The sequence below is a fragment of the Haliotis rubra genome, unplaced genomic scaffold (genome assembly GCF_003918875.1).
Source record: "Haliotis rubra isolate DU_JTF1 unplaced genomic scaffold, ASM391887v1 Scf310, whole genome shotgun sequence".
NCBI lineage: Eukaryota > Metazoa > Mollusca > Gastropoda > Lepetellida > Haliotidae > Haliotis > Haliotis rubra.
Window position 1 is genome coordinate 903,710 of NW_025766981.1, and position 23,861 is coordinate 927,570.

At 41.2% G+C, this 23,861-nt stretch overlaps 1 protein-coding gene across 1 annotated transcript; it reads right to left on the bottom strand.

The window, feature by feature from the left end:
- Positions 1-1,318: 1,318 nt before the first annotated feature.
- Positions 1,319-23,804, bottom strand: LOC124283190 (cryptochrome DASH-like). The gene is made up of 13 exons (XM_046719222.1): positions 22,324-23,804; positions 16,277-16,449; positions 13,835-13,934; positions 12,057-12,175; positions 10,329-10,477; positions 9,238-9,400; positions 7,969-8,138; positions 7,695-7,754; positions 6,442-6,524; positions 5,942-6,016; positions 5,037-5,156; positions 3,867-4,040; positions 1,319-1,705 (listed from the first exon to the last, which is right to left on the bottom strand). Exons 1-13 carry the CDS (start codon positions 22,399-22,401, stop codon positions 1,631-1,633), a joined length of 1,539 nt encoding a protein of 512 aa, XP_046575178.1. The 5' UTR covers positions 22,402-23,804; the 3' UTR covers positions 1,319-1,630.
- Between the last annotated feature and the right edge of the window lie 57 nt (positions 23,805-23,861).

Sequence of the window (23,861 nt, forward strand, 5' to 3'; positions counted from 1 at the left end):
ATGTTGCTCCTGATCTTACATCTCTACCCATTCACTGTAAGTACACATGTCTACAGCTTCTTTTAATACTAAATGAATTCATATATACTATGACAGTTGGCATAGTGATGTAAGTGCCTACATAGCAATATACACCCTATTGGGTCATCCAGAGATGTAAGTCTCAGTGGTCTAGCAATAAAAAAACTATTCAAATACTGAGGCATATTCTTTAAGAGCTTGTGTGGGGATCCTTTTCAGAAGTATTCACTTCAAGAGATGAACAACCCATGGTACGGACAATTAATGACATTTGTGACCAATAACACTTGCAATCGATGAGACAAAAAACAGTGTTTGTCTCGCCCAGTGTGACCACAAAAGACTGTAGGAACAGACAGGTGAAGGTATTTACACTTTAATTCAACAAAAGTCATCAGAAGATGACATATCCCCGGCCCCCACATATTTGAAAGAACGAATCATCTGACAGTTACTGAAAGTCCAGCTTGACTTATTTTAAACTAAGTCCAAATCGTTTGCATGGAAATCATGAGAAATATAAATGCAAAAAATCTGTAAATAGCAAAAGGTTACACTTTAGGTTCTGTTTGATATAACTACTAATTTTTGCTGAAAGAATTTGATCAGTTTTCGAGTTGTGCTAGGGAATCGAAGGCCATCTCTCCCTTTTGAGTCCGAATAGTTTCCATGGAAATCGGGAAAAATACAAATGCCAAAAATCTGCAAATAGCAAAAGGCACCATTTTGGGATCTGCCTCACATATCTGCCAAGTTTTGCTTAGAGATATTAAGAAGTTTTCGAGTCATGCTCCGGAAACGAAGTCCACCCCTCCCTTTTGAGACTAAGTCCAAAACGTTTCCATGGAAACCAAGAAAGATATAAATGCCAAAAATCTGTAAATAGCAAAAGGCACCACTTTAGGTTCTGTTTGATATATCTACCAAGTTTTGTTGAAAAATATTGAACGGTTTTTGAGTTGTGCTCCAGAAACAAAACCAATCCCTCCTTTTTGAGACTAAGTCCGAAACGTTTCCATGGAAACCAAGAAAAATAAAAATGCCAAAAATCTGCAAATAGCAAAAGGCACTTTGGCTTATGTTTGATATATCTACCAAGTCTTGAAGAAAGATACTGAATGGTTTTCGAGTTGTGCCCCGGAAACGAAGGTCACTCCTCCTTTTGAGACTAAGTTCAAATCGTTTCCATGGAAACCAAAAAAAATAAAAATGCCAAAAATCTGTGAATAGCAAAAGGCACCACTTTAGGTTCTGTTTGATGTATCTACCAAGTTTTGTTGAAAAATATTAAACAGTTCTTGAGTTATGCTCCTGAAACAAAATGATTACGGACGGACGGACGAGGCGTCGACTATATCCCCCCGCATTACATGCCGGGGATAATAACATGAAATACAATGACAATTCACCAAATGAGGATGCCCTGTGTATGTCAGCTACCAAGAATAACAAAACTGTATTTTAACATCATACATAGTACATAGCCAGGCTTGCCCAAGTGTTCCTGGTCTGTGAATGATGTTGCAAATATCTGTTGCATCTTCACGAAACAGCCAATCTTCCCTGAGTGAAATAAATGCAGAAAATGTAGTGCTTTTGTTCACTTGCTTCAGCTGCTCTTAAAATAGAAGTCAATCCCTCGATTCCGTTGTGGCTTGTCTCCTTTCCCCTGAGGCCGGCCACGCTGAAACAACCAAGGTTTGTGACCTTCACATGACCATAGATAGCTGAAGTGTTTGTTTTATTTGTATATTGTTTAATACACTACTACAATATGACAGCAGCATTTAAACAGGGAACATGGACAAAACAATCCATTGTTTGGTTGGTTGTTTAACGCTGCACTCTACACAAAGGTCCCAGGTCTCCCTGGGAGGTGGCATCAGGTGAACTTTTAAATCGGTTAACCAGGCATCGAAATTTTCAGTATTACAAAAAGCTGATTTCTGTATTTCAAAAAACAAATAAATTCAAAGTTTTAAAAGTAGACATTATAGAGAGGCTATTTTTTTATGTGCATATTTTATACAGCCTGTGACTGAGAGAACCTTGCATCTAAAACCCCAAAGGGAGTATCATCAACTAATATGTCTGATGCGGTGGAGTTCATTGCTTCAAATAAAAATTTGATGCCGCTCTCAGCAATATTCCAGCTATATGGCGGAACACTGAATACTCGAGTCTGGACCAGACAACCCAGTGATCAACAGCATAAACATCGATCTACACAATTGGGATGCGATGGCATATGTCAACCAAGTCAGCGAGCCTGACCACCCGATCCTGGTAGTCGCCTCTTATGACTAGCATGGGTTACTGAAGACCAGTTCTAACCCGGATCTTCACGATAGACAAGCATGGGTTACTGAAGACCAGTTCTAACCTGATCTTCATGCCTTCTTCTTCATGACAAGCATGGGTTACTGAAGACCAGTTCTAACCCGGATCTTCACGAGAGACAAGCATGGGTTACTGAAGACCAGTTCTAACCCGGATCTTCACGAGACAAGCATGGGTTACTGAAGACCAGTTCCAACCCGGATCTTCACGAGACAAGCATGGGTTACTGAAGACCAGTTCTAACCCGATCTCCACACGATCTTCAACCAGAGAGACAAGCATGGGTTACTGAAGACCAGTTCTAACCCGGATCTTCACGAGAGACAAGCATGGGTTACTGAAGACCAGTTCTAACCCGGATCTTCACGAGACAAGCATGGGTTACTGAAGACCAGTTCTAACCCGGATCTTCACGAGAGACAAGCATGGGTTACTGAAGACCAGTTCTAACCCTGAAGACCACTTCTAACCCATCTTCACGAAGACAAGCATGGGTTAGACAAGCATGGGTTACTGAAGACCAGTTCTAACCCTTCACGAATCTTCTAACGAGACAAGCATGGGTTACTGAAGACCAGTTCTAACCCAGATCTTCACGAGAGACAAGCATGGGTTACTGAAGACCAGTTCTAACCCGGATCTTCACGAGAGACAAGCATGGGTTACTGAAGACCAGTTCTAACCCAGATCTTCACGAGAGACAAGCATGGGTTACTGAAGACCAGTTCTAACCCGGATCTTCACACCGACCAGTTCTAACCATGGGTTACTGGATCTTCAACCCGGATCTTCAATCTTAGGAGACAATCCCATTGACTGACATTGTGTTTAGTAACCCGGATCTTCACGACAAGATACTGGATATGACCAGTTCTGACACACCATTGACTGACATTGTCCATGAATCATTTGATCTGATCACTTCATACATTTGGTTACCTCTTTCAACCAACACACGTTGCTGGAACCAAGTATGACCCAAAGTATCCACGAGGATTAGCTGTAGAGTGGCATATGAGGTGAGGTGAGGTGAATTGGGTTTAACGTCATGCTTGAGACTATTTCCCTCATATGACGACGTGCATGCTTGTGTATGTGATGTGCGACTGCTTGGACTAGCCCAGACTGAAGCTGGTTTTATAGTGCTAGCCCACTGAGATACCATGCCGCAGTGAAGCATGAATACCCCACTCAGACACATTATACTGACACATTATACTGACTCCGAGCCGACCAGTCCTTGATGTACCCATTAACGCTGAGCGCCAGGCAGGGACCAACAAGTACCATATTTTAACGTCTTTTCGTATGACGCGGTCGGGGATCGAACCAGCGACCTTCCGCCCTCCAGGCGGACGCTCTAACCACTATACCACTGAGGCAGTCAGTGGCATATGAGTATGGTAACACTTCAACAACATTTCCATTTATACCAGGGAAAGTAATGCACAGGGAACTGATAATGTCCTGCCTGGACTTAGGATTCAGCTGATTCAACAACTTACTGATTTGGCACTATGTCTGCCCCATTCTGGTGCCACCAAGAGTGGTTTCGGATATGTTTCTCCCAGTGAAACCTCTGCGTGAGACAGTACTGTATTACTGAGGGCCCAGACGGTGTGTACGTCACCCCCTGTCACCTTCGACAGCTCCGGCACCCAGAGGCGGACATAGTCACCCTGAAACACAACACTATCTTTCTGTACTCAAAACATATTAAACATGCTCTCTTGATTATAAAGGGTACTACATGCTCTGAATACACCATGCCTTTCAGAAAGTGGTCAAATGCAACATGTTATATTTGAGAGGCCTAAAAAACATGTTGTGGTTCCGATTACCCGACCGACCCTTGAATTCTGGTGCCGACCTTATTTTTTTTTTAAGCGGACTGAATAAAATAAGCTTTCAGATACTATTGTTTTTCCCGGCACTGACAGATATCGGTCATTCTGATAGAGAAAGTCAACATGATGGCCGCAAACTTGATTGAATAAACAATTACACATTGATACATGTGTTATTAGTTTTACTTTCCTTCTAAAAAAATATGTAAAAAAATAAATTCCTACCTACCTACCCTAACTTTTAAAGAGGTGTAATCGGAACCACAACATTTTTTTTTATTTGGCCAGATTAAACTTTCCCAGTGCACTACAGAATCGAGTAGTTTTCAGGTTGAGTGCCATCTGTGATTTGAATCCACCTAATTGCCAGCACACGAATTCAGCAATCTAACCCACTAAACCACCACAGCTTCCCTCTTATGGATGTCCACCAACTGTGTCTAAATCACATACTTTGTGTACCCCTCTGACAAGTGTAAATTGGCATATTACATGCCCATTCTGCTAGGATATATTCCCACGGAACAATTTGCAGTCATAGTTTCTTATTTATTTAAAGCAGGCAATGCTAAAGATAGCTGTGAACTCAAATTGTAGTTTTTAGTCGCCTTTAGCAACATACGAAAAAATATCACCGCTTTGGACACCAAAAATGTTCTTCACACATTGTACGCATGTGGGGAATCGAACCCGGGTCTTCAGCGTGACGGGCAAACGGTTTAACCACTAGGCTACCCACCGCCCAGGATTCTTAACCTCAGTTAATATTGTCTGAACTATGGCTAGATGGATCCTTCATCCTTGAAGGTTGGTGTTGTTATTCCTCACCTGAGCATCATAATCCAAGCCCTGCTTGACGATGTTGAACTTGCGATCCTGACGAGGGTCATTACCAATACCTGCACTGTACAACCAGTTGCCATAGTTACTGCATACATCATGGTCTATCTGAAATACAATGAATTACATTGACACCATATAATATATGAGTATTGAAGAAAGTAGATTCCAATAACATAATGTGTCAAGTGGAACTTGGTCAAGGGACACGTCTAAAAGTGGTAGGCCAAAAGTCAGCACCCATGCGCAAGCTGGCTACGTCCTTTCATCTTCGCCATCAACAGTGAAAATAGTATATTTCACTTACAATGATGGCATCATTTATACATGTTAATTAAGTATGTTGGTGAGTGAGTGAGTTTAGTTTTACGCCGCTTTTAGCAACATTCCAGCAACATCACGGCTGGGGACACCAGAAATGGGCTTAACACACTGTACCCATGTGGGGAATCGAACCCGGGTCTTCAGCGTGATGAGCGCACGCTTTATCCACTAGGCTACCCCCACCACCCGTGAGTGCTTGAGTGAGTGAGTGAGTGTGGTTTTACGCCGCTTTTAGCAATATTCCAGCAATATCATGGTGGGGGACAACAGAAATGGGCTTCAAACATTGTACCCATGTGGGGAATTGAACCCGGGTCTTCGGCGTGACAAGCCAACACTAGGCTACCCCACAGCCCCTGAGTGAGTCAGTGAGTGAGTGAGTCAGTCTTACTATTGCTTTGACATGTAAATACTTTCTATGAATCTTGATGATGGCATTCAAACTTGACATAAGTTAACTTGTCCTTCAAGACCACCAGGCTACCTTTATCTGCAGGAACAATATCTCTATTCTGTCTGTATGGATACTAACACCAATGCCTTACTAGCAGGCTGCACGTAGAACTTACCAACATGGATTCAAACCACTCGGCACCCAGTCTCCAGTCTAGTTTCAAATCCTTCGTCAAGAAACTTGCGACATTCTGCATAATGAAAGTGCTTACTGGTAATTAGAATGAGAAAAAAGCCTCCTTGTGCAATTGAACTATCAATAATATTCATTGCATCTTTGGCCTCATTAGAATGAAATTCATTCAAAATGCAAAATAATTTTAAGACAGGGACATTTTGGTTCAACTACAACGACCATAATAACTGCTGCCTGATCATTCTTATTTCCTGTAGTGAACATTTTTAAAATGATGACATTATTTGAAATGTATCCAAGATACACTTAGTTGCCCATCAAACTCAGTTAATTTACAGTCAGCATAAAATTGCTCAGCATAATCTGTTATTTACTGTTGATGATATGGGAAAAGCTGGTCAGCATGGTAACGAATTGAGCAACTGATAGGTTTTCAGTAATGATTGACAATTATCTCTTGTAGTAGTAGATGGTGCCTACCTGTCTGCCCCTGTTGGACATAAAGCCAGTAGCCAGCAGCTCTCGCATGTTGGCATCGATGTATGGAACACCGGTAGTGCCACCTGTCACAGAAAACAGTGCTGGAGGAATCAAACAATTTCAAGATTATGTGGGACAGTTCTGTAGCGGTATTTTCGTTGCAGAAGAGATAAATGTTGGTTTGAAAATCATGTCACTAGCACAATAATCATGTCAGAGAAAATTCTCTGAATTAATGTTTGAAACTGTGTGAGATATCTTCATCAGTATTGATTTATTTGTTGATCGTTTCCCAGCAAATTTAATTTTTGCAGTGCACATAAGCTAAGCTAACTTGAAATCTGCCTGTTGAAATTTGTGGCATAATCCATGGTATTACAAAGGATAATATATATCAACTAGCGTCTGAGAGTTCATTTCTCTGTCAGCCTGAGTGTAAATGTTGTACACTCAGTTGTTTAGTTTTGCAAGATATGTCCAAAACAACACAATTACCGGGAATTACCATATTTAGGCCCACCTGAAATTTAGCCCATGGGCTAAAATACGGGATTTGTTTTCCTAATTTAAGCCTGTGAGCTTAAATTTGGATTTACTTCTTTGGTGTTTAGAGTGTTGTCCCTTTCCAAACACATGGCCAACCTCGTTTTCAACTATAGTAGTGCTTCTGAGAGCTTATCACTTTTACAGAACATTTTGGACACCACTTACAGGGCAGTTATTAGTGACAAAAATTGATCATCTTAACCCCTATGATGTACATGCAGTTGCATTTAATTGAACCATGTGGTCATTCAATTTTGAATTTATAGACCAGTTTCCTGATAAAAGAGTTTTTAAAAACCAGATTCTTTTAATATTTATCAAAATATAGCATTTATGGTTAAAATATTTCATCACTAGAACAAGTGATTTTCCGTATTTAAGCCCGAGGTTTAAATTCTTTCTATTGAATTCCATGGTAGGATTCTGTGCTGGTGATGATCATGATCAAAGACTGACTGACTGACTGAGTTTGGTTTTTCGCCTATTTTAGCAATATTCCAGCAACATCACTAGGGCGGGTGAACACCATAAATGTGAATTTCGGTAGGATTCTATGCTGGTGATATCGATGAAGAGAATTCCATTGCAGTGTATCAAGTATCAGGGAATTCAAGGTCACATGTTATCTTAGGTCTTCCATTCTCCATAACTACCGGTACCTTTAATGCTGCCAGTGTATACATGTTAATACATGTACATGCACTTACTTTTCCAAGCTTCAAACTGCCTCATGTCTTTCTTCCATGGTATGTCCTTCCCCAGTATGCCTGTTGGAAGACCAATATATAGAGTGGTCACACTACAGCACTAGAAACTAACATAAGATTGCACTTTGAAGTTACTAACATTTCTGACGAGCTGGTTGATGGCGGATGGCCAGGAGCCATGATGGCTAATTCAATTTTAGAGGAAAAGCAGTCTGTACATTCTTACAAATGAATAAAAGTTCTGAGCGAACAGGATCCTGCACTGGCAACTCACCTCCACTGAAAAAGATCTTGTTTCCATATTTGAGAGCCACAAACCGAAAGTAGTCCCTCCAGAGGAGCTCAAATATGACCCAATATGTTGACTGGTTGGCAGTACGCTTCGCCTCGTACTTTTTAATCTCGGAGTAGATGAAGCGAGGGGAAACACATCCATGGGCCAGCCTGCAACATTCACAAGACAATTCTCACTGTTGGAGGAAGCCAATCCCGACTGATCCATAATCATAGTGTCATTTCCACTGATATACATTAGTAAGCAAAGATGGAATAAAGCTTTTAACTTAAATATCTCATTTAACAGGATTAACTATATTAACATGACAATAATGCAGTTTTGTTAATGAATAAAACATAATATACTTTGATTATATTTGTAAATCTACTTGAATACACTGTAAATATATACAAGGCCGGACAAATTTTATTTCTTGTTTTACGGATTTGTGTCCTCAGAAAACCTAAAGGCAGGAGGAAAAACAAAATAAAAATAAAATCATCAAAGTAATATTCCTTTGAAATATTAAAAGTATTTTACTTTTAGCAATTTATGAAGTGTATATGGGGCAAAAAAACAATGAAAAAAAAAATCTTTTAAGTTTACATTTTTTCATTTTTTGCCAAGAAGAACATTAGGATTTTGTTTTTTGAGTGGGGAAAATTAATTTGTATTTTTTTGCTTATTCTTGAAAAAATACGACCAGCTGATCCGTAAAACAAGAAATAAAATTGGTCTGGCCTTATACACAACTTGGTACAGTTCACAGATCCATTAGTGTGATCGATTATTCACAACATGATTACTTCATAACATGACATATTATTTTATAACACGTTCATCTGTTTATCACTGATAAATGAGTTAGTAGGGAGTAATGCTGCAGTAAACACTTGTTTGTTTGCTGTCGCACTCAGCAATATTCCAGCTATATGGCAGCTGTCTGTAAATAAGCGAGTCTGGGCCAGAGAATCCAGTGATCAACATCATGAGCATCGATCACCTGTCAACAATTCCAGTGAGCCTGCCCACCTATCCCGTAAGTCATCTGTTACAACAAGCATGGGTTACCGAAGACCAATTCTATCCCGGATCTTCACTGATCTTCTGGCGAAAAACTGCAGCACAATTTGGCTGACAAACACAGGATGGGCAAGTCAGGGTTTCAAATATATGATAATAGGAAGAGGTTCCTGGCAGTTCCAAGGGATGTAACTCTACAAGTGAAATCTGATGTGGTAGATAAGTTTATAAATGGACACCTACCATGGTGAGAACTTTGTGGAGAAATCGGCACCAATCATACCATTCCTTGTCTCCTTGTACTGGGCGACATGGTCTGTGTCCCACAGGTAGTTCTGTAGCCTTGCAACACCAGTTGTCTCCCCTCCAGCAAAGGGAAATGCTGTCCTAGGGTCTGTTGTTGATTCTGAACATAAAGTTTCCATGGTAAGGCTACATATTATAAATTTAACAGTATGTCAGCTGTAAACTTTACACAGTATGACATACTCTATCCTGACAACAAGAAAGTCGACCCATGGTGTCAGCAAAGATATCGATTAAGTAAGTAAATTAGTTTTCAGCAATATTCGATCCACATCATGTTGGGAACTATTGACAGAAGCAGTATGGGTTTCTACAGGACATGAAGCTGAGAAATGTGTGGACAAGAGAGACTTGAAGTGTCGACCACTGCCAAAAAACACAATGTCCATCATTAGTGGTGGTCCGATTAATTGAAATAATCGAAGATTGGTTGTAGATACTAAACGACCAAGCAATCGATCATAATTTCTCATAATCGAACACAACCAATTTTGGAACACTTGTTTTCATTAACAATATTTTTCACATGGTTGGTTTTGGCTGTTACATTTTATAAGCACTACAAGCTCGTTTCAAGTCATGATTGAATTTATCTTAAAGGCTCCAAGAAATTTATGTTCCTAACATACTAGTCATCCTTTAAAGATGTGAAATTTTGCCAAAAAGCCCCAAAAGAACTACATGTTCTTTTCCTTATTTTTATGTGCATTAACAAATTTCATAAATGACGCTAACAAATTATTTTCGATGACTGATCAGTTGTAATGAACCAATCATCAATTATGAGATTTTAACCAATTCCCAACACTATCCATCATCGGTGGGATTGACTAGTGACCGAAACAAATCGCAATGAACATGGGAACAACTGCACATTATCAGAAAACATCACCAAACAATCCATTCTTGTACCGAATTACCTGTGCTCCATGTAAACCTGTTCCACTCAGTATGAATACGTGAGGCATAATGTGTTGCAGTGCATTTTAATCCAAAGAAACGCCACTGGCCTAACGTCAAATACTGACCTTGAACACCAAGATCATGAGGGGTGGGGATCGTGCCCTCCTCAATCCCTGGGGGTAGAGGTTTCAGCCTGTCTGGGGTAGGGATGACAGATCTGACTGGAGCCTGCTCTTCAACTCTTTTCCTGAACTGTGTGTATACATCTGGAACACTGAATTGTGTCATGTGTTTATATTAAACCAACACTGTATCACATGATACATGATGTTCTTCACTGTGGGGACCCCTGCAACCTATCATTGTTGTAAGCAACCAGGGAGCTACCACAAAGTGATCGTAGCGCTAAGGTGATCGTACTCCAAAACTTTAACATAGACTTATGACAGTAACAGCGCTACGATTGCTTTGTGAAACAGGCCCCAGGGCCCCGGTCTAAGTAAACTTAGGCTCAGTATTATTCGTCTAACAAAACCTAATAGAAGGTCGCGTCAGCTAACGTTTTGGACTGACCAATCAGACCACAGCTTACCAAATCGCGAAAGTTAACATTAGCACATACCGTTTGAACCTTTACCTCAAAAACTCGAATGATTCCGAATGCTATTTTCCACACGATCACTTCTGAGTGATACAAACAATGAGTAAACAGTCGCTTAAAATAGCATTGTTGTCAATATTCAAGGATGTCATCATGCGAAAATATAAGCAAATAAAAAACCATGTCATTAGAAACCCCTAAGCGTATGTACTGCATGTCAAATATCTGTGTTTTATGCGGATTTTCGTTTGTTGATAGATCAGTGTCAGCAACCAAGGAAGAGAAAATCCAAAAACCGTTTTGTAAGTCCCACTGAACCCTAACAAGTAGTCGTTGTCTGATTGGTTAAATCTGTTCGGCCGTCTCTCGTTTGATTGGACGGTCATAGGTCGCTCAAATGTTAGCTGACGCGACCTTCTGCCAGGTTGTGTTAGACTCAGTATGGCAGTGTAATAATATCAAGTTTACTTTGACTGCCAGGGCCCCATACCACGAAACAATCTTCGCACTACGGTAACCTTAACCCCCTTACTTGACATATAATTAAAATTAATGTAGTACCAACCTCAGCCAGCTTGAGGTGACGGGATCGAGCCCACCTGTGACCGGGTGTAAAACCCTTGGAGTCAACTTTGTGTGCATACTAGTTTCAGAGTTGTCACAACCCCTTGTGTACTTAAAAGAACCCACGAATCCGTTGGTATATGACCAGATGGTGGCCACATGAATACGTGCAAACACCCAGTTGCGGGTACAGCAACATGCAGTAAACTTGGACAAAGTACTGTGACTATGTGTCCCAGTCCACCCAGCTGTGAATGGGTACCTCCTAAGGATGGGAATGCCACAATAACTCGGTGCGCCTAGTGGCTGCAAGAGTTGTATGGTCCCCAGGGAGTTGAGATTGACAATACAATGTGCCGTTGAGATTGACATCCAGAGAACGAGGGGAAAACAAAGCACCTTTGAGCAGCTGAGCTGGATATCGGCGCTATACAAATGTTAGTATGTATGTATGGATGTATGTGGAACAAGGGCCAGATCAGGTGGTCAGGCACATGGGCATGTCAATGTACACTAATTACACGGATTGTTGCTCATGATATCAATCACTGGAGTGTCTGGTCCATCTAAAAAGGGTTGACAAATGGGTTCCATGGTCTTCATTATTTTAATGCATTGAAAACAAACAAGTTGAAATCCATATATTAATAAACATGATATACATATGTGTGCAACATTAATTTCTTACTTCTTGGGGTTGAATGGTAAATCTTCTTTATGATGTAATGTGTGGCCCCAAACTGTATGAACTTTGACCCCACACTTTTTATTCAAGCCTTGTTCAACTGTCAACTCTTCTTCAGTCACCTAATCATAATTTGAAGACAAATTCCAATGAATAAACACAAGATGCTTTGCAAAATCGTTTACCTTAATAACTAAAAGGAGACAAATTTAATCTGGAAAGGACTTGTATTTCATTTCAACTAATAATGATAACTACAAAACAACTGCATGAACAATAAGTTAATCTGAAACACCAAGCAGACAAAAATACTCCACACTGCTTACTTAATGGCAATGTATGCCGACAAATATATAGAAACAAGCAGAAAAAATGCGACCAAAAAACTTTATTCTGTAGACTCGATCCTACTATCAAAAGAGCCGAAATACATTGTTTCTAGCTGCCAGTAGCTTAGCTGGTTGGTATAGAATTATCTCCCTTGGGTTCAGGGATGGCATGATCACGTGACCTCGTTGCTAGCAGACGATACCGAAGCTTTGCCATGACGTTACAAAACAACAGAAATCGACTCTTGGCATATTATGAAGCAGGTATTACATCCGTAACTAGACTTGTGAAACTGACGGGACTGCATCGGGCCTCTGTTTACCTAAATTTGACGCAGGGTTAGGGACAGAAGCTGAAGGCTGGATCGACGTCGTACTCTCTTGGGGCAAATGACAGATGACGATCGCAGCGCATCCCACATCGTGCGCACCCAAACTTGCCTGCAAAACAGCTTGCCGTAAAGGCGTCAAGTCAAGGAACCCCTAAGGTATCAGAATGGACAATCAGAAGATCTTTAAAGCAATCTGGATATGTCAAGCGAGTGCCGAAGAAAGTTCCATTGATCACAACAGCACATATGGAGAAAAGGCTCGAGTGGTGCAGGGAAATGCAAGGTACAGACTTTTCAAATGTGATTTTTACAGACGAATCAAAGTTTCAGTTTTATAGGACCACACAAAAAGGTGGTCAAGAGGTGGACGTAGCTGCAAAATGGTTCTGAAGTTCTCACCCAGTGTCATGGTTTGGGGTGGTATAGGCAAACTCGGGGTAACGCCACTGCTAACTATTACAGGAAGGATAGATTCACGCAAGTACTGTCAACTTATACAAGAAGGCATAGTGGAATCCCATATAGGACAGAGTGGAATACCTTTCAAACTTTTACAGGACAATGCACCTCTACACAAGTTAAGACACACCTGTAACTGGTTTGAAACGAGTCACGTGACCTTACAGATATTTCCAGCGGCATCATCAGACCTGAACCCAATTGAAAATGTGTAGCAGATTATGAAGGACAAATTAGAAAAGTTGGAACCGAAGTGTGTCGTTGAGTGGTCTAATCTCATCAGTCAAATATGGGTGGGCCTACCCCAGGACTACATAGACAATTTGATTGACACCGTATTCAGCAGTGCATCAAGAAAAACGGTGGACTAACAGACTATTGACTTGCATAAATGTAAATTTCAGTATCCAGAGTGGATGTATGAAAAATATAACTGAATTTATCAGTAAATAAATTTTGAAACTACATCTGTGAAAAGTCGCATTTTTTCTGCTCGTTACTGTACATAAAATATGAAATATGAAATTTCACAGTTGCCCATGGGTCATGCTTAGTTTGATCTAAGTTTAAACTATTCAGCAATGAAAGCATGACACTTAAAAGTTTGTCTCTTCTGTAGGCTGGTAAGGAGGTACAATGGAATATGTTCTACTGGAATTACCTCCCCTTGGTAGACTAGTCCTTGCACCATATTTTTACCAACACATTCTATCAGCTGTGGAACTACTTCCTCTGGTTTGCCTACTCGAACTATCAGGTTACTGAAAAAGAAATTGGAAGGAGATTTTGGTATTGAATTCTGACATCATAATTCATGCATAAATCATATATACTAGGCACATAAAGAAACTGTGCATACAAAAATTTAAAATCTAAATTTATCAAACCTGTGTAGACACATAAGGATTTAAACTCAGAGATTAGTGACATGTATCCAACATGCATGCACGTGCCACGTTCCGTGACGTCAGTGGGTTCGTCTTTGAGACGTGCATTCCGGGAAAGAGAAACAGAATGCCACACAATACTGTCACTTTGCAAAGCTCAACCCCTGCCCTTACGATCGTTCAAAAAATTAAACGGCTATTGAAACGCATAGCATGCCAAGGCTCACGTCTGCACAACGTCATGAGGCCATTGGGATGGTCCGTGGGGGAATGTCTCAACGACAAGTGGTTGCACATTTCCACTGCCACCGGAACACCATTTCTGCACTGGTGAGACACTACCAGAACACAAATGACGTCATCGATCGGCCAGGTTCTGGATGTCCACGTGTAACAACGCCAAGACAGGACATATGGATAAGGGTGACCCATCTTCGCCACAGGTTTCAGACTGCAGTGATGACTGCCTGAACCATCCCAGGATTTCGCCGTATCCACCCCAACACAGTTCGACTACGTTTACGTCATCAGGGATCAGACCACAACGTCCCACCATATGGCCTATCCTGACACAACGTCATCGACAAGCTCGCCGAATGTGGTGCCGAAATCATGTCCGCAGATCCATGTTTTGGTGGAGAAATGTTGTTGTTACAGATGAGTCCAGGTTTACATTTCTCATAGTGATGGACGTCAACGTGCCTATAGGCGCGTGGGAGAACGTTATGCACAGGCCTGTGTCTTGGAGAGGAATCGCTTTGATGTTGGTTCCGTGATGATTTGGGATGGAATAACACCACGCCAAAGAACTCCTTTGGTGATTGTTCAGGGCAACTTAACTGGTGTGGGCTACAGGGATCACATTCTTCGACCTGTGGCAATTCCTTTTCTGCAACGTCATGGCCCTGGGTTAACATTCCAACAGGACAATGCCGGCCCTCATACTGCAAAGGGTTGCACCACAACGTTGACTTACTGCCTTGGCCTGCAAATTCACCGGATCTCTCCACGATAGAGCATCTTTGGGACGAGATGGATCGACGTCTACGCCAGATAACGTCCTTGACCTTGCAACAGAACTTGAGAGAATCTGGCGTGATATCCCACAAGCCTTCCTTGCACGTTTGATAGGCTCTATGCGTCGTCGATGCACTGCTGTTCTCAATGCCGATGGTGGACATACGCGTTATTGAGCTTGTGACATGGTCGTTTGACCCGTCCTGCTTGTGGACTCGTGACGTCATTGTGATTGACTTTTCAATTGAAATTCTCCCGACTTGTTATGGTCTCATGATCCCTCCATTAAAGTTTATATGTACCTTTGACATTGTTATCATACTTATCAACTGGGATAATATTTTGACAATGCAGAGTTTCTTTATGTGGCTAGTATATATAGGATGTGAATATTAGGTATTTGAAAAATTATTCTCAGAAGTAGACTATCAGTGAGTGAGTTTGCTTTTATGCCGCTTTCAGCAATATTCCAGCAATATCACAGCAGAGGACACCAGAAATGGATTTCACACAATGTACCAATGTGGGGAATTGAACCCAGTTCTCCAGCATGATGAGTGAATGCTTTAACCACTAGGCTACCCCACCGCCCCTAGAAGTAGACTATACTGACTGACTGAGTTTGGTTTTACGCCGCTTTTAGCAATATTCCAGCAATACAATGTATCACGGCGGGGGACACCAGAAATGGGCTTCACTCATAGTACCCATGCGGGGATTCGAACCTGGGTCTTCGGCGTGACGAGCCAAAGCTTTAACCACTAAACTACCCCACCGCCCCAAGTAGACTATAACTACAATGCTTTGGAAAGCTTTTGTTTACTTCAGATATCTTGGGGAGACTACTTGACAAGATGGAAGATACCATCATCGACAAAAAAATAACATACTTTGTATGTGTGTTCACTTTAAGGGAACCCAACACATGTGGAATTATAAAATATCAACCTCTCTCAACCATAGCAAAATTCACCCTGATCAATATTAAATACAATGTGCATTACTGTATTATAGAATTTATGACATTTACAAGTTTTTTCACTCATATAGCGGTACATCACAGCCAAATGTAGTAGAAGAAGAACTGGATGTCTAATAGGGTAAACTTGGAGCAGGAAGATACTTATTGGCTCCAAATACAATACACAGATGAAAACTGCAAACACTGACTGTCAAATGTAAAAGCAGTAAGCGGTTACCTCCCCTTACTCTGCAGGGACTGTCTGAGATCGGCAACACTCTCCAGGAGAAACTTGAATCTATTGGCGCCGGTCTTGGGGAAGTTGAAGTGGTAGGTTCCTTTGTAGTGACGTGGGTCGAAGCAGTACAAAGGCAAAACATGTGTACCATTCTTGATAGCCCAGTGCAGTGCCTGTTGCATACAGTAAACCATGTTTATAACAAACATGCTTATGACAAACTAAAGGACTGTTTTATGCGTCTCAGCCACTTGTCGTTTATTTAATTTGAAATGCATATAACAAACAGTTATATAACTATCATTAATGGTGCCTTTGTCGCTTATTATTTAATTTGAAATGTTTTATATAGTGAGTGAGTTTGGTTTTATGCCGCTTTTAGCAATATCATGGCGGGGACACCAGAAATTGTCTTCACACAATACCCATGTGGTATACAATGATATAAAAAAATGTGTTCAAACATTAACTGATTACTCCCACCATTTGGGGCTTTGAGCAAGAGTTAAATATTTGAATGTCATATCTATATGAACGATCTTAGGATTTGTTACACTTCAACTTAAATTTCATGTCATAAACATAGTAGATGTGATATTGGCAAATTACCCATAAACCCTTCTTCATCATGGCCTCAATGTAGATAGACACGTGAGCCGGCCATTCCGAAAGTTTTGATCGTTTTCACTTGCATAGATTGGTATGAATAACTTTTCTTCCATCAAAGGGTCCATACAGGACCTAGATGGTATACCTAAGCAGAAAAATGTGCCCGTAGAGGCGCATACATCTGCAACCGATGATATGTCGAAAAACCACGTGGATGGTTTGGGCAAGTCCCATCAACCCCAACCATCGGGTCGGGCAACAAGCTTGAGACTTGGGGTTGATAGCCACTCTAATCAGCACAAACGTACTCGAATTTCTTGCGGGTGGCTTCTGCTTCTGACTTTGAGTCAGATTCAGGTTCAGAATCTTCCCCCTCGGCGATGTAAGCTCGGGGCGAATCTACGCTGAGTCTGCTACAAATCAACGTGGGGATAAAGGGTCGTTCGTCCAAAACCGGGTAATCAATAAAACAGGAACAACAGAGACTTTCGATGATTACGCCCCTTCTCGTTAGCTGATGCCAAAGACCCATCAGAATGGTGTCTCCCCGCATACCTCTCTCGACAGACTCAGAGAAATTTTTCTGTCTTCTGCCAGGATTCCAAACTAGAAGAAAATATTCTAGAGGATCTCCCTGTCCCTTCAGAGGAATGTTTTCAGACACCTTCTCTGCATCCATATCTGACCGACCTCTTTGAGGCTAAGGGAAAGTCGCTCGAGAAAAAAGTTTGACCAATCCTTCAATTTATTCAAAAGCCGGATTCTGAATTCCATGGGGCCTCTATGTCACCTGTGGCATAACCTTTTGATAAGATCCGCGAGAGGTGAATCCCGATTTAGACATCTTTGAGCTGTTGGAATTGGTAGAGAAAACCACCTGTCTTATCGGTCAGGCTAATGTCTCCATGAATTACAACAGAAGGCTAAACATTCTGGCTAAACTTTCTAAGGATGTCAAGAAGGCTAAACGCCTCATTCTCAAGCATGACACAGCTTTGTCAGAGGCTAAGGGCAGACTCTTCGGAGATGCCTTTTATGACGCCATGCTGAAGGAGGTAAAACGAAGACCAAAGCCAAATTGATATTTGATGCTGAGAGACGCTCAGCTCAGAGACCTACTTTCAGACACCAAGGGCCCAGTCACCCTGATAGACAGCTCCTTTCAGAGATGCCCTCAGGAGGAAGACAATCTGCTGGGGCACATTCCACATCAAGCCCTCCTTCAACAGAGGTTTCAGAGGCAACTCTTCCAGAGGCAGAGGAAGAGCCGGTCAGTCCGGTCGAATCGCAGACTCTCTTATATCAGGTGGGTCAAATGTCAGCAACGCTTCTGTTCCAACAATGCTCCTCCTTCCTCAATGCTACATCTACAGGTTATCCCAGCAATTCTAGAGCTAACCCTGGATCTTCTGTTTTACAAGAAATCCCTCATAGGGGAGTCAGTCTGGTACACTTTTTAAAAAACTGGCAAAGATCACTTCAGATCCATGGATACTTCAGACAGTTTCGGTTTCAGATTCCTCTGTTGTCAAAACCTATTCAGAATCGCGTGTTTCAACCAAAACTAAAGCTCACAAGACAGTTAGCCTTGAGCCAGGAGATCCAATCAATGCTTTGCAAACATGTGATAGAGGTTGTTCCCCAGTCTGCTTCGATGGTCTCGGATCAGTTTCTAAGTCCTATGTTCATGGTTCCCAAGAAGGATGGAGAGCAGAGGCCAATCATAAATCTCAAGGCCCTCAATGCTCACATTCCTTACAAACACTTCAAGTTGGAAGGACTACACCTTCTAAGGGGACTTGATCCATAGAAGGGGACTACCTTTGCAAGCTGGATCTGAAGGATGCTTACTTCAAGCGTCCCAATGGCACCCTCACATGAAAAAGCTACTCCGCTTCTCTTGGAAGGGTGTTCTGTATCAGTTCCGATGCATGCCATTTGGACTTGCCCCAGCTCCAAGAGCATTCACAAAACTTCTTAACCAGTGGTAAGTTTGGCACGGGCGAGCAGGCATCCGCTGATTATATACCTGGACGATATCTTGTGTATAGCTGAATCGCCGAATTCTGCTGAGTCAACACAGGGACACCCTCATCTTCTCCTCCAGTCCCTAGGCTTTGTCATAAACTGGAAGAAATCAGTTCTGTCACCAACCCAGTCGATCACTTTCCTGGGGTTTCAGATAAACACGGTGGATCGTACTCTGATCTTACCAGAGGAGAAGGTAGAGAACATTGTAGCAACTCTGTCGTCACATGATGAGAAAGAAACAGGTAAGATTCTCGACAACTGGCAAGTTTGATAGGAAAACTGTCAGCTTCAATGAGAGCAATCTTACCCGCTTCAACTGCATTGTCGCTACCTGCAGATGCATTGAGCAGGGAGCTTTGGCGTTCTCAGAGTTACGAAGTCAATGATTACACTGCCTTCGGTTTGTCTGGAGGAACTGAAGTGGTGGATGACCAACCTCACCAATTTCAACGGGGAAGCCAATCATGGCAGCTCATCCAGATGTAATTCTCCAGACAGATGCATCAAAAAGGGATGGGGAGCAACACACAGCCAGAGATCAACAGGAGGCCGCTGGTCAGAGATAGAGCAGAGTATGCACATAAATGTTCTAGAGCTGAAGGTAATTCATCTGGCACTCTTGACCTTTTGCAAGGGGATCAAAGATCAATCTATTTTGGTCCAAGTGGACAATCAGACAGCCATGGCTTATGTGAACCGATTTGGGGACAAAATCAGTCAGTCTGTTGCAGATCACAAAGCAGATATGGGGTTTCTGTCTCCAGAACCGCTCTGTTCTTAACAGCAGTCTATCTGCCAGGGGTAGAGAACATTCATGCGGACTGGGAGTCTCGCCACTTCAACGACTCGGCGCATTGGATGCTCAATCCAATCATCTTTGCTCAATGCAACCAGATACTGGGTCCCTTCTCAATGGACCTTTTGCATCGAGACTGACTTTCCAAATGAAGCCGCTTCTGCAGCTGGAGGCCAGACCCCTTGCACAATCAACAGATGCTTTCTAGTGAATTGGAACCAGGGGATTCCTTATGCCTTTCCCCGCTCTCACTGATAGGCAGGTGTCTGTGGAAGATCCGAAAGGACAAAGCGGAGCTGGTCTTAATAACTCCAGTGTGGCAAGGTCAGTCCTGGTATCCACTCCTCTTGGAGATGGCGGTCACAAAGCCAATCCTCCTCCCACAGATGAGGGATCTGTTAAACTCCCCGCAAAACCTGCCTCATCCACTGATAGAAAACAACACTCTGGCACTTGGTATGGAAGGTTTCAGGCGTAGCATCAAGACCAGAGGAATTTCAGAGGCGACTACACAGCTGCTCTCCTGCCAATGGCGACCTGGCACACAAGGCGCTTACAATGCTTCCTGGAATAGGTGGACTGGCTGGTGCAATCAACGGGGTTTTGATCCCTTTTCAGCCTCTGTGGAGTCTATCTTAGACTTTCTCACTCACTTGTACCATGAGAATAGTCAGTACAGGACCATAAATACAGCTAGATCAGCTTTGTCTGCTTTTCACCCCACTATCGAGGGCTATAATGTGGGTCAGCACCCACTGGTCAGGAAATTAATGTCAGGGATGTTTAATCAGAATCCTCCTCAGCCCAGATACTCAGTGGCCTGGGATGTAGATTTGGTGCTGCAATATTTGAAAAAATTGAAAGATAATATCTATTTGTCGGGAAGTTGACAATGCTTCTGATGCTAACCTCTGCTAGCAGGTCTTCACAGTTATCTTCCCTGGATATCAGACACATGGTAGACAGGGGCACTGAAGTAGAATTTACCCTGATTAAACCAACCAAGGTGACTAAGACAGGAACAAAACCTCATCCCTTGAGTTTCAGTGCCTATGAGAAGGACCCTGCACTCTGTGTAGTTCGGATGCCTTAGAGTGTACTTAGAACTATACAGAACCTTGGAGAGATGAATGTAGGTCTGGCCTCTTGAGCTATGTGAAACCCAAGATAAACCGGTTTCATCCCCAAGTATTGCAAGATGGGTGACAAATCTTATGAGCTTTGTATGGTATTGACACTTCACACTACAAAGCTCATTCTGTCAGAGGAGCTAGTGCTTCAAAGGCATTTGCCAAAGGTGCTTCTGTCACAGACATTTTGAAGTTGGGAAACTGACCAAGGCCTCTACTTTCAGAACCTTCTATCTGAGAAATACTATCAGCAGTGGCAACTGCTTGTCAAAGATACTTGACACTACCGGCTTTGAATCCACCAATATCACATCTACTATGTTTGCTTGACATGAAATTGAAATTTCACAAGCACACGAGAGTGTAAAGTGAAATTATAATTTCATTAGTAAACATAGTAGATGTGATATATTCCCTACCCTGTCTCCTGCACCCTGAATTGCCTAGATTGTTGGCATTTCTCAGAGTTATTGCATTGCTAAGATTTAACTTCATTCCAGGAAACGCTTTGAATTTATGTCAATCTTAATGGATTTTAATATTTTACAGTTTTGGATTGATCTGAGTGATTCAACCAAGTCATAGCTGATAATGCTATGCTCTTTACTTGCAGTTGAGTGCTGTGGGTCTGGACCACAGCCGAGCTGGCCAGGAAGAGGAGGGCGCTCCACTGGATGACTTAGTACACTGACCCCATCTAGGGTTTTCCGTTTGAAGTTCAAATTCAATAGATCTGTATGATCTGATTAAATGTTTTTCCTTTACTCTGTGTTCTTTTCTAATTTCGTCCCTTATGAAGAAGGGTTTATGGGTAATTTGCCAATATCACATCTACTATGTTTACTAATGAAATTATAATTTCACTTTACACACTACGTGTGCTTGTGAAATTTCCAATTATAGCTTATAACTTGTATTTTAAGTCATGACCAAATTAAGAGCCTGATGTCAAACTATGGTGACAATATTTATAGTGACAGCTAAATAATTACAAATACACGGATCAGGCTCAATCATGCAGTGACCATTCACGTGATTATGTTCAACTTACATGCTATTTTAAACGTTTTCATGCCAAACATTTGCTAAGATTTAATAACCCTACTGCCACATCAGAAATAGTTCTAGTTAGAATTGGTCTTCAGCAACCCATGCTTGTCGTAAAAGATGGCAAATGGGATCAGGTGGCCAGGCTCGCTGATTTGGTGTACACATGTCATTATAAAAATATATTCCAATTGCGTAGATTGATTTTCATGATTATTTACAGACCGCTACCATATAGCTGGAATATTTCTGAGTACAGTGTTAGACAACAAACAAAAGAAATAGTTCTGAAATTACATTTATGAAAGTAATTACATCAACGGCACTAATTAATTTGTCGTGATGTAGCAATTAAAGGATATTACATTATAAAACCCTAGCAATAACAGTAAGCGGATCAATCGGGTTCAAGGTTGGTAATTTTAATTTCTCACCTCATTGTCGTGCACTCTCAGGTCATTCCTAAACAGGCATATAATGGTTCCTGTTACTGAAGCCATTTTCCTATTCATGAGTTACTCCTGTGGCGGACACTATATGTGTGTTTCTCTCTTCAAGTCAGACTTATATAACCAAAACATCTTGCGCGTGTTAATATTTAGCTCACGACTCTACGCCACAGTGATGCTCAGTGCGGTCTTATTTGGAGGAAGCGCTGGGAACACTGCAAGGAGTTCCATTTGTTGTGTCGCGCTTACGCTCTTGTGTACTCAGAATGTAAATTTGCGTGAGAATGAACCAAGTCTTTCCTCGACAGGTGCCCGATGGGAGGTAACTCTCAGATCGAACTGGTGACAGTTCACAGATCAGACGTGTTTGATATGTCAATAGTGTCACAGTAGGTTCTAATGCAGTGATAAATGTAGAAGCCATATTAAATCTACTTATATTCTTTCCTAATTATAACTACAATGTCCCAAGCAAAATTCACGTCTTATACATTTTTGTCAGTTTTATGAAAAATGAAAGACAAAACATTTCGGGTACTAACATATGTAAGTACTATACCACAGGGGCTAAAAACGCAAATAAAATGAAATGAAATGAAATAAAAAAATTAAATAGTATTAACTTATATACTGTCACTGACTAAATTCTATGATAAGGTTTAAGGGCCCCATTAGTATATTAAAAGAATGTTATCACCATTGTAACATGACAAAATATGTATAACGCAATGAAGATGAAGTTCTCTGGTATTTTTATACATAACTTGTGGTGTACTCTCCAGGTCAATGTTCATAGTATTTGTTCTTAACAATTTACTGCTAAACTCTTTGAAAATTCACAAAGTATAACAACTCAGCATTTTGTAATCTACATGTGCTGTTATCATTATTTTAATCCCTGGCTGACTAATCACAATCAGTTATTTCCCAAAGCTAGCTAGAATGTAATGTAACTAGATTTGAGAAGAAAACAAATAGTTCCTCCAACATTACACTTGTGTCAGAACAATGATAACAAGTAGCTATGTCTTGTCTTCAATCCTGGTGGTGTTGATCACAAACAAAATAAACTTCATTCATTTATTCCTTTGAATACAATATTGCACATCTCCTATACAAATGAAATACATCAATGACAATTAGACCCTAACTATCAAAAATTAGTTATAACCAAACATATTACATGAACATAGTTTCTGTTATAATTCATAAAAAAGGCTGACACAGAAATAATGAACAAACATCGTCAGATATATAAATACATGTATATTTTATATATATTCTGAACTTTTCAAGATTTGTACACCAAACATGGTAATAACTAACAATGTTATTAGTACATACTGTAGTAAAACACATATATAGCAACAAGGAGAGAAATATAGAGTGAAACAAGCTGTAACGAGGCGTTGTGCAAAATCCATTCTTCTTCCAAATTTGATTGATGAGTTTGACGGAGACTGATAGGAGTAGAGTATCCCTGGTTTGATAGATGATTTAATACCTGTGTTAGATAGATTTAA